Source organism: Limulus polyphemus, unplaced genomic scaffold, assembly GCF_000517525.1.
Source record: "Limulus polyphemus unplaced genomic scaffold, Limulus_polyphemus-2.1.2 Scaffold2915, whole genome shotgun sequence".
In the NCBI taxonomy this organism is placed as follows: Eukaryota; Metazoa; Arthropoda; class Merostomata; order Xiphosura; family Limulidae; genus Limulus; species Limulus polyphemus.
Window position 1 is genome coordinate 126,361 of NW_013668525.1, and position 12,295 is coordinate 138,655.

At 32.4% G+C, this 12,295-nt stretch overlaps 1 protein-coding gene across 4 annotated transcripts in view; it reads right to left on the reverse strand.

The window, feature by feature from the left end:
* The window catches only part of LOC106468206, a 63,040-nt gene that overhangs the window by 43,153 nt on the left and 7,592 nt on the right, over positions 1 to 12,295 (reverse strand). Inside the window, exons 1-5 of one of the 4 annotated variants that reach the window (XM_022396546.1) lie at positions 9,999 to 10,069; positions 9,688 to 9,888; positions 7,598 to 7,778; positions 1,947 to 2,072; positions 1,167 to 1,354 (exon numbers count right to left, since the gene is read on the reverse strand). In XM_022396546.1, the coding sequence (XP_022252254.1) occupies positions 1,167 to 1,354; positions 1,947 to 2,072; positions 7,598 to 7,778; positions 9,688 to 9,807 (615 nt within the window). In that variant the 5' untranslated portion in view covers positions 9,808 to 9,888; positions 9,999 to 10,069. Of the gene's footprint in view, positions 1 to 1,166; positions 1,355 to 1,946; positions 2,073 to 3,425; positions 3,485 to 3,577; positions 3,782 to 7,597; positions 7,779 to 9,687; positions 9,889 to 9,998; positions 10,070 to 12,295 lie in introns of those variants that run through there. The other 3 variants (XM_013928619.2, XM_022396544.1, XM_022396545.1) reach the window with 3 other exon arrangements.

The window sequence follows — 12,295 nt, forward strand, 5'->3', positions numbered from 1 at the left end:
AAACACATTTAGATTGAATGGTAATTTATAATCAGTCACAAGAACGTCGAATCTGAATCACTTGAAAAAAACACGGGGGTGCTTAACTTTTTTCCAGGTGTATATATAGAAAGGTTAGAAAATATAATTTGAATTTCTCTCTCAGTAGTTTAATGCTAAGTCACAGTCTTTCAAATTGGAATACAGGTATGGAAGAGCTGATACTTATGTCCTTATCAGAAATATAATAAATAATATTAATTCAATTTGCAGAATCTACTGGTGTGGCTGTGACTAAAGAAAGTTTTTGAAACTTTGTATATTTATGTGAACTTTCACTTGCAGGTCTTGAGTCTGACTTAATTGATCTTTAAGCAAACAAATTAAAATGAAATATTGTTATACACTAAATCACCCAAGTAAGTCAATAAATCCATCTTATTGAAATCTGTCCCATCTCCAAAAAATATAAGACTAAAGTATAAGTCCTTGACCCCAAAAACTTTTTTTCCTACAGAATTTTCATTGAATGCTGGAATCCCTAATTTCATGCCAGATATTTCAAAGGAATTACATTTAACTTCAGTTGATATTTGCCTTTTCAGATTTGAGTTCAGAATTTAACAATTAATGTTAGGTCTCTCACACAATACTTTAAGTTAGTAAACTACAAATATGTAGCTTCATATTTAACTTTCAATATGAGTAATACAGTATATCTTTAGATCAGTCCATCCTGTGAGAATTTGATAAATTAAAAATTTAATGACATTTGATTGTTATGGGAAAGCTAAAAGAACATTTAGGCATACTGAATAGAATTTTCTTTTTTGACATGGCTGATCATCTTTTTTAGATATCTTACCAAATTTTAACATGGTGGCCAAATACCACAGAACAAATTAGAAACTTTTTTTTGGAACTACAGTAACCAAAACTTTAGAAATACTCTAATTTAGACTACTTTAAACAAACTGTTAAGTACATTATAACTTCATTATTTGATACTACAGTGTAAAAATAATTATTTCCTGAGCTAAAAAAGTCTACTTTAAATTTTAAAGATAACTGATAATAAAAGATTACTGTTATATTTTTAAAACACTGTAAAATATGTACCTGCAACCTTTCTGACTAAACAATGTACTATAGATTATTATATCTTTATTTTAACAGATCCAACATACTTGTTCTCCATCCACTCGAGCAGTTAGTGTTATGTTAATCAAAGCCACCCATATTTTTAAACCTCCAATACTGATACCAGCTGTTAAAGTCAATTCCTTTCCAACAAATGTTGCATTATTTAATGCATAAATGGCAAAAGTTGCTTGAATCAAGTTCTTTGGATCTCTTACAGGATTTCCAAAAGAATCTATGAAAGAAAACATTAACTACGATTTTTTTTAAACAATTGATGATTATAAGTTTGTTTACTCAATATCACTTTAAAAATAAAAATATATAAATATTTTTTGGGAGGGAGGCACAATTAACACTTTACAAAAAAATTAAGGGTGCTTGAGTCATTGTAATAATGTTAGTCAATTACTAAACATACAAAATATTACTATTAATTTTTTAGAATAAACCATAGTTAGCTCAAATGAAGAACACTTTTATTATTCAGTCTATATATATAGTAGAAACAAATTTACTATTACTATTCTTAATGTAAAATTAATTTGATTATAAAATACTCTTTCTTATGCATTTTATTCATTAAATGTTGTGTTAAATATAACCACTTCTAATTATTTTTAGACTAAAATGACACTATGAATTACAATAATGTAATATAGTTTTTGATATATTAACATACACTGGTTATAAAATATGAAATCGTTAATTTATTCTTAATATTTACAGGTTTTATTTTTGATTTCCTTCTTACATGCAGTACTTAGAAAGCTGTATTTTCAATAGAGCTGTAGTATTACTGGCAATCTCCTATCATGTTAACTCACCACTGTTTGTTACCAAGCCCATATCAACTGCGGCTGACACATAAGAATCTCCACTTTCAGAATCTGTGCGTTGCATCTTATAATGATAAAAATCTTGTGGCATAGAGTCAAATCGACTTCCAAAATCTAGATAGCAAAAACAATGCACAGTTTTCTTCTGAATATTCCAAGAACAACTTTCTTAACATATGTAATCACAGATTAATTTGCTTGTCAAAATTTTTGCCATACACATTGTTAGTGCTATAATATTTTATTAAGTAACTGTTTAACAAATTATAATTAGAGTTTAAAAATGTTTTCCTGATTCTAGGTACTGTTCTCACTTGTGACAACCTTGTTATTATCACTCTGAGTTTGAATGCTTCTTTCTGCAATTATCCAAACTCTCAGGCTCAAAGATGAGAAATCAAGTTGAAAAGAATTAATGAAAGGGAGGAGATTAGCTGGAATTTTCTTCATTTTATTTCTCCTACACTGTGTAAGTACATACAATCTAAGCAATTTCACTTTTCAACTTATAACAAAAGCTATGGCCAAGTGCTCACCATTCCAATAAAGGAAAATATGCAACACCAGAATGCAGTAAGATCAACTACAGAAGTTAGTTGAAAATGATAAACTGATTCAAAGAATATTTGCCTAGTTTTTTTTTTTAATCTGAAGAAAACTCTACAATAAAAGTTAAAGAAGTCTCTTCCACAACCCAATAAACCAAACATAAAAAGTTTTGGTTTTTGTTCAACAATTATCAGGTTCATTCATATTTTTAATTCTAAATTACTATCTCCTATTCCTAGAAATGCACCTTTGATAATTAGATGTAATATAAAGCCTTTTCCCCAGTATTCCCATGAGAAAACAAAGACTAAAAAAATTAGTTTCTTCTTGCTCCAAGGAATCAGTAAGTATACAATTTTTCTTCTTAGTCTTTTAGCCATGTTTATATTTATTTGTTTTTAAAAGTAATTAATTAATGGTTAAGCACCAAACCACTACCTATTGAATGTCACCATGCACACCATCACTCATAACAAGCAACATTGTTAGTGATCTGATCCTGACATGTATTCTAAAGCCACATTACATGCAAATGATTCTACAATATTGTTATTCTTGCAAGTATCTATGCATTCTCACTTTCTTACGTTCACTCATTCTTTCTACCTTATTCCTCAAATACCCAATAATCTTGAAACGTATTCAGAAATTTGAATTTTGTTCCAATTTTTTTCCTCTTTAGGTAACTTCCATATTACAATAAAATCAGTCAGCAACTCTCAAGTTTGCCTTTTACAAGCATTCTTAATGCTCTCTTTAATCACTCAATTCAGAATTATTTTCAGTAGAAGCCTCTGTGCTAAAACTACTTACAAAAATTAAAGGATAATGATGTTTGGTTAAATTTATATATTTTTAGGTTATATATATTTTTTACAAATTTAGCATGCTCATTGTAAAGAATCACACTAACCCTACCTAGGGTTTGCAGGTTTATGCACCAATGATTCCTTATTTAATGAGCCTTTATGAGAAATGATCCAAATTCTGCAAATCAAAAGCCTAGTTTTGATTAATTATGAAAGACATTTACTGTTGAGATAAAGCTGTTAGAAACCAATTAACTGAACCTGAAGGTTGCAGAGTCGTCACAATGCTTCAGAAGGGCTGAGGTGGCACAAGTGATGGGAGTGTCACCATCTGTGGTCAGTAGATTGTGGCACTAATACCAGGCCACAGGTGAATACACCAGAAGGCCAGGCCAGAGTCACAGAAAAGCTACAGGTACAGTAGACACCTGATAGCTGCAGCATTTAACCCTTAGAAACTGCACCGGTAATGCTATGGGCTACAGGAACAAGTTTCAGCAAGATACTGGAGTGCACGTATCATGCTCAATGGTCAGTGTTGAATATACAAGACTATTCAGTTTAAGAGTTATTATTTAGTTTGTTTAGAGATTTAATATTTAATGATTATTTAGTTTTCATAACAAGAGTGTTAAAAGTTAATTATTTAAAAGTGACAGTTATGATAAGTTTTGTTAAATAACTCTGTACGAGTCATACATTATGTACATAGTTTAATTGTTGTACTAGGCTTTTGTAGTATTGTTGACATCATCTTACTTGAAGCTTCCAAGTTTTTCTAGTTATGTGTAATATTGTTGCTACTAGAGGGCTAGATAGTTCTAGATTTTTCTGTCGTGTGTTATAAATGTGAGTAGAGACAGATAGTTAAAGTACGTTAGAAAAAGTTAAGTTAGTGAAAGTGAAGTTTAATCTTAACAGGCGATATCTAAAGTGGGTTTCACAGTGGTATTGTAACAACAGAGATAATAATAATAATCTGTCTTGTCAAAGGGTGTTCTAAAGTAATTGAACCCACCTGTGTAGACTTTGACAAAAAGGAGAGAATTATTTAAAGCTCTGGAAACAATTGTGGTAACCCACAAGGTAACGTAAGTGAATTTATCACTATTGTATTGTGGTAAAGGAGGAGAGAAGAAATAATTTGTCTTGTCAATTGGGTTGTAAAGTAATTGAATCAGCCTGTGTGGGCTTTGATGAAAAAATTAATTATTTAAAGCTCTATATATAGATTCAACTGTGAAAATTTATAGTGTAAAGACTTTTTCTTTGTACATATGTTTGACTTGTTTTGAATATATTATTTTAAGACAAGTGGATCGTGTGCTGTCTGTTTATTGTTGAAATTTCTCGCCAACAAGTCACAGACACCTACTGTAAAGAACTGTGGCCCTATAAAAACCTGAGAGTCAAGAACAGGCTCTATGAGACCAAGCTCAGGCCTAGGATCCCAGTTAGAGTTCCTGTACTAACCTCAAGGCACCGAACAGCTCAGCTGGCATTTGTTAAGGAGCATGTCACCTGGTTCCTTCAGCAATGGGACCCTGTACTGTTCACAGATGAGAGCAGGTTCTGTGTATCTTCAAGTAATCGATGTGTGAGGGTCTAGAGATATGAAAGAGTTAAATTTAGACTGTAACATTGCCCACAATGATACTTTGGGGCATGGATTAATTATGGTCTGTGAGGGCATCTGCAGACATCAATGTGGTAGATGGAGGCTCCCCGACAGAAAGATGTTAAGTGGATAAGATCCTACTACTTATTATTCACCCTTTTGCTGATTCAGAGACGAGTTCATGTATAAGCACAATAACACCTGTCCTCACACTGCCAGGATCTTGCAGCAATTTTTTTAGGATGAAGGAATACCTGGCCTGCTAAGTCACCAGACCTAAATCTAATCTAGCATGAATAGTATTTGCTGCTATGACTGTCCAGTAGCTCAGAGCTACTTTCACCCAGGAGTGAACAATGCTGCCCCAGCATGTCATCTGAAGTGTCACCAGCAGTCTGAGGAACAGGTACAGAGAAGTCATAGACAATAGAGAAGGACCTACCAGCTAGTAAAGACTCATTTTGTTAAGTGTTTTCTTCTAAATAAGTTATTTTTTCTTTGATAATTATGTAGTCAAATATTAGCATTTTTTGTTGATTTTGCTTTTTTGTTTGTGATTTGTACATGAATTTTTCAACTTGCTTGGTATTGTTTACCAGTGATATTTGTCATAAACAAGTTTCAATATTGAACATCTGTGTTTTTTATTCAAATTTCGTAAAAACACATCAAAACCTCATTATCCTTTAATTTTTGTGAGTAGTGGATTTATATATATGTGGATATTAGTTTTTTTGCATATTATTAGCAGACATTACTTTGTCATATTTTTTACCTCAATGAAAACAGAAAAATCACAAATTTTGTTATCAGTAAATATATACAGTAAACACCCATGCATAACCTACATCTACGTATAGTACACACCCTATTTCAAGAGTATCCAAACCTTGCAGAAAGCTCCATACCTGTGCATAAAATTTTCTAATTTTCAATACTATATAGCGGTAAAATAATTATAAAAAAAACAAAGCATGGCAGCCCACCCAATAACTTTTTTTCTTGTAAAAACTGTGTAATTTTGTAGAATACCTATTATATAGGTTCACATATAGTGACATATTTTACAATATTTTATATTTATACTATCTCTGTATTGTCTTAGGAAATTAAAAGTTGTATTTGAATAATCAGTCAGTAAATATCCAGTGGGTATACAGGCCATACTGGTACAACATTTTGTGCAGAGATCTAGCCAAACATAGATCACTGTACAATTATATCACAACAGACAGGTGATGAGCATAGTCAACAGAATTTATTCATAGCCAAGATGTTCAACCTCATGGTACTTGTAAAGAAACTGACATAGGCACAACAACATGACCAGTCATCACAGTTCAGCTGCAATTTGCAGTTTGTAAGTGTTGTATTTAAAACATAACCATCATTTAATTATATATGTTTGTTTGTCATTAAATACAGGAACTTGCCATGTGTTTCACGTTTTGATAATATTGCTGATAGCAGTTCAGAGTTATTAATAATTCACAAAAGAGCAATTTGAGTAACTGTACATACATATTCATATAAAACACACCCCTTCATTTTTAATAAAGATCAAAATAAGTGTTTATGGTATTTGAAGCATGTTGTTGCCATCTGGGCTGTAGTTAGATCACATACATTGTGTCATCTATTGTATAATTGTGTAAATTGCTGATTTGTTAGTATTGCCTTATAGGCAGATATTATCACTGTTATGCATGATAATATATGCACAGTAAACCAGCACAGGACAGCATATTACCAGTTTTTACATGTCAATTTGATAATCATTTTTTTTGGACACAAAATGTTCATTTCTGTAACCTAAACAAACAGTACCAGATGTATCAAGCTGTGAGCTGTTGTTTTGCCAGTGGATGGGTCAACAATTGGTGATCTGTATGAGGCAGTTGTTACCAAAGAACTCAATCCTGATGTTCCATGGTCAGGTTTAACTAGTGAATTTGAAGACACAAATGTTATGCACTACATAAAAATGATAAAAACACACTATGTGTTGTACTTTAAAATTATTTTATTTCTTAAGTTAATACGACTTAAAGTATTTGTATGACAAACTTCACAAATGTCATTATGTCAAGAGTAACAAAAAAAATATTTTTCCTTATCATTTCTTGAAAAAAGTGTTTGAGATACTAATATTTGTTTAGCCTTGTTGCTTTTGTGTGACATGTGTTTGTGAATATTTTCCCATCTAAGTATTCTTTAAATTTCTGGAGAAGGGTTCTTATTTATTAAAATTTATATTGATAAAGAAAAAGTCACTAAAAAATCTATCAGTTAACTAGAAAATTGTGAAATTATTGAGTAGCTGTTAATAGTGATTTTTTATTCTTTTGGTTTGTAAAACATAAAAATATTATTTTACTTTGTTATTCTTTTTAGTTTTCTAAAGATTTTTGGAAAAAACATTAATTCAGTTTAAGGCAGTCAACTTGAAAACCTATAAAACTCTATCTGATAATATTCTCTTTTATCAACTTAGCTGGACTGGTGAGAGTTGACATAATTTTATGATGCAGTTCTCAGTTAGTCAAAGTAAGGAACTTGTTATCCAATGTAAGCAAATATGCTTCATATCATAAAAATGTTCTGAATGATACATAAGAGTAAACCAAACTATATCTTGAGACAGAAACAAATATTTTTTTTACCTATAATTCCCAAGTTTCCTACTGATACGACATCTTCTTCATCTGTAGGGCCTAGAACTTCAAAAGAAACAGGATCAGACCGAAATGACAGATAAGCATCTACGGTGAAAATACCAGCACTGTCGAGAGCAACAGAGTCAGGTCCACTGATATCCACCTCTGCTTCTCGTGTATCTTCTCCCTTCATTCCAGCAAAAAAGAACAAAAACATGTAAGAGATAATCTGAACTCTTAACACCTTACACTCTTCCCAACTTACTCCCCGAAATCACAACTCAAGGATACCTATTATTACATGCTGTTGAAATTAAATTTTGAATCAGAAGCAATTAAACATGTAATGACTAGATCTCTTGCAACTTAGCAACTGACTTGATAATTTGTATACAAGTATTGTGAAATGAGTGTTGATGAATTTGTCATTCAAACAGTTTATCACTAGCATATTTACAATCTCATATAAAAAAAAAAAGATAAGAAGTATTAATTCTTTAAAATCTTTGTGAAAACACATTATTACAACTCAAAAGTTTCCAAAATATAGGATACCTATCACTCAGATAACTACAATGTGCAAAGTAAATAATCTAAGTACTACAATGTAACTAGGAAAATCATGCCCTATATATATATATGAAAATCCTCAGAATATGCCAGAAGTTTGATGTTTTATTCCCTTAGTTAACACAACTAAGTTCAACTAAATGCATGGCCAGCATGAAAACATACTTCTGTGATGCACTGTTTCAATTAGCTATAATACATAATATTTTAAAATAAAAAGGGATAAACTATAGCACTTTTAACAGGTGAGTCTGCCATTATTCTGCCTTTACCCCTGATAAAGACAAGTTGAAAGCACTACAGGATTTTATTTTGTTTACTTTAATGTAATTTACCAACCTTTTTGGTTGTAGGTGTTTTTTATCATTGTGAACATAATCTTTCCATATGGGTTGCCAATAATTTATACTAGATATATTTACATAAAAATATATAAAAAAAAGATGTTATAACATTCAACACATTTTATTGATTGTTTGATGTAAAAAACAAACAAACCTTTTAATAATGTGCACAGAACTTCACAATAAGCAAATCTTTAATTATTATAATATTAGAACACAAAACACACAGCAAAAATTACCTACAAACTATTCAAGCTAAGATTCTTACAAAATAACAAAATATTGTTTGACATGGTAAAATAAGATGCAAGATTTCATTTATTACAACAAAAAATATTGAAAACTATAGAAACTTCCAGAAAATTATAGGAGCCAAAATAATAGCTTAACCCAGTTAGGTAAGGAGGAGTCACTTTCATCATTCCTGAACAAAATTTGTGATGCAATTTTAAATTTTGTGCATGGTGCATTTTGGGTATGAACAAAATACACTCCTATATTTATAAAATTGATATTAACAATGCTTTAAAGGTAAACTAAACCTTTCTTTCTGATGTATAATTATGTAAATCTCAAGGTCTACTTGTTGGTACCTGTGTTTTATTAATTGGCAGTCAAATATTAGAAATCTAAAGATCTTTACAGAATAATATTCAATTTTAATTTACTTTCTTTACAATACTTCAATATTTACTACAAATTCTAATGCTGTACCAAATCTTTTCTGTGATGTTTAATTATATTGCAAATATTACTGCATAAACAAAACAGCACAATTTTCTTATAAAAAATTCTCCAGATCCAAGACCATTTTTTAGGTATCATGGCAACCTAGTACCTTGAATTCAGAAAAACCTGGTAATAATATAATAAGACATAGCACAAAATAAACTATATTATCTGTACTGTTCAAACATGAGTCCATAAGCACCAGTATCCTTAAGTCCTGATACTCAAATGATGCAAATTTACCTATCTTGTCACACACTTTGGGTAAAATACCAAACTTCAAAGGTAATGCATGCATTTTGTTTTTATATTTTCATGCTTATTCAAATAAACTTTACTTTTGATCAAACAATTAAAAAAATGAATTTTCGAACATAAGTTTAGGTGCTTGTCAAGCATTAACCTTCAGAGTATCAAATTACTTACTGCTTAACCTGCATAATTGAAACTTACTGGTGCAATATCATTAGCTGTTACTTCAGACTGTCCAACCCACACATAATTTTCATTGTCATATTCAGCACCAGCAGTCACATAGTATTTCTTCTGGTCAACAATGCTATTTCTAACCATGGTCACAGAAAACGTGATAACTATTATCTTTTCTGCTCCACTATTTGAAACTATTCCAAAGTCTATTATGGCCCGATCATTCTGTTCAAGAAATGAAACCAAATAATAAGAAAGAATTTACATGGCATAGCTTACAAATACGTATTTGTGTTCATGCATAAACAAAAACATGATAACAACATATACATTACCTGATATATAATTTTTGATGGTGTAGGCTCGATTTCTACAGATATATTCTTTTTTTTTAATATCACCTTTATTCCTGATGATATTATTTATTTGCAGAACTTGATGTAAGTCGTGTGAAATACCAAACTATCAAACTAAACATGAGCTCCTGCAAGAAAGTTCACATTATTTTAAGAAACTTGAAGATATTTTATTTAACCACTTCATTACAAGATGGATCTTTGAAAGATTCTATTTCTAATGCTAGTTAACTGTCTTTACTCAAATAAGCTACCAGTAAGGAAAGGACATATTACTATGAAAATTAATAAACATATTCCTTATGATGGTTCATTTAAAATATAACTTTTTATGACACAAAAATTCAAATGTATCATTATTTTTAGACAGCTCTTCTTTCAATATTCACACTGACACAAATGTTTAGAGCTTTTTTGGCACTTGAAGAATTTATTACTCAAAAATAACTGATGTTAACATTAAGTGCATTATAAGCTTTAATTTCTTAAAATATACAACAGAATTTGGGTGAGTCTTAAAGTTATTCTTTTCCTATGCTTAAAATATATTTCCTATAGGTACTTATCTCCTCTCACATGTATGGCTATTCTCGTTCAGTGTTGCCCTCTACATTCAAAACTTTTTCCCATGCCACAAGCCTTGAACTCCCACATACCCCACGATCAATGTGGTTCAACTGCATCTCACATGTAAATTATCATGTGACAACCCTCTCACCAGTAGGAGGGTGACACACCCTCCTGACGCATGTGACTCCCTCTATTTAATTTTACCAAACTGAACTATCACTTCAAGATTGGGCAGAAAAGAAAAGCACCAGTTTTCAGTTGGGAGGAAGGGTGGGAAGTGGAGAGGAGGTAAGTACCTATCGAAAATATATTTTCAGTATAGGAAAATAACTCCGATATGGTACATTACCTCCCCTCACATGTATAGCTAGAATCCCACATTGAAGAGGTTCGAGGGACCAATGCAAGAGATAGAAATATGTATATTTCGAAAGTGTTTGAAGAACACCCTTGAATTGTGATCCTGTTGGGAGACCGCACAACTTCTGAACCAGTTATACTCTGTGTCCAGTATGAAAATAGGTGTCACATACATGGGCAGAAAGTGGGAGGAGCACAACCAAAAAGGAGAGAAAACCAGGTGGATTTGAATTCGAACCACAATATACTGGAATCTTAATCCCGGTGAAGAAAGACTGTAGGAAAACCATCTACAGACAGAAATGTGGAGAAAGCTAAAATTGATGTGCTCCAAGGTGCAGTGTGGCTAGAGCATGATGGACTGTACAAGGCTGGTCAACTCCAGTCCAAACCAAGCAGCTTGGGATTACTGCTTCTGACCTTTGGTAGGAGGAGAGTCCACACTGTCTTCACCTCAAGTTGAGTAGAATGGAATTACATACATGTCAAACTGATCTACCAATCATGGCATACGTGTGCAAATCCACAACCAACCATACACTCGGGAATTTGACATCCAAATGATGGTATGAAGGGATGTGCCAATGTGGCAGTTCACATCAAACCAAATCCAATCTGATGGAAACCCCTCAGCACAACAGCAGCCTCGGGCAAGGTAGAGTGCTGGAGGGAGAACCTTCATCCCAAATAACATCCTCCTCCTGATAGGACCACATAGAAGTTGGAGCAATGTGTGTGCAACATCAGCCTATGGGACCCACCACAATGAGATGTACAATGTGAGGCAAAACTATGAAATCGGAGAGAGGATGGGGAATCACGACCAACAGATATGTAAGGATTTATACTGATTGATCCAGCTCTATTCCAAAATCACTCACTGGAAACTACCAACACTATGATGGTAGGATAAGGGGTCCCAATTGAATGGAGGAACTACTATGTGATGGATCTACTCCAAAGCAGCCTCTAGGTAGAACCACACAGAAGCTAGACATACCATCAAACTCTGGGACCTACTGCATTGAGGTAAAGTACATGATTGGAGTATTGTATGCTATCTAAACCAGCAGAACACCACCACTCTACTCTCTACTGAATGGAAGTGATCACATTCAGGATGATACCTCCATGGTCCACCAACCCAGCAGTATGGAACTGGAAAGTGCAAGGACTCCCAACTCTACTAGAAGAACAAGGGGGGATATAACACAGTGGAGAGTCAGTGGGAATGCCAACACAGGAAACAGTACAATGGATGACCACAAAAACCCTATATTGAAAACCAGACCAATCCTGATTCATTCAATCGAAGGGATGACAAGAATGGGCAACTATGCCCTTCT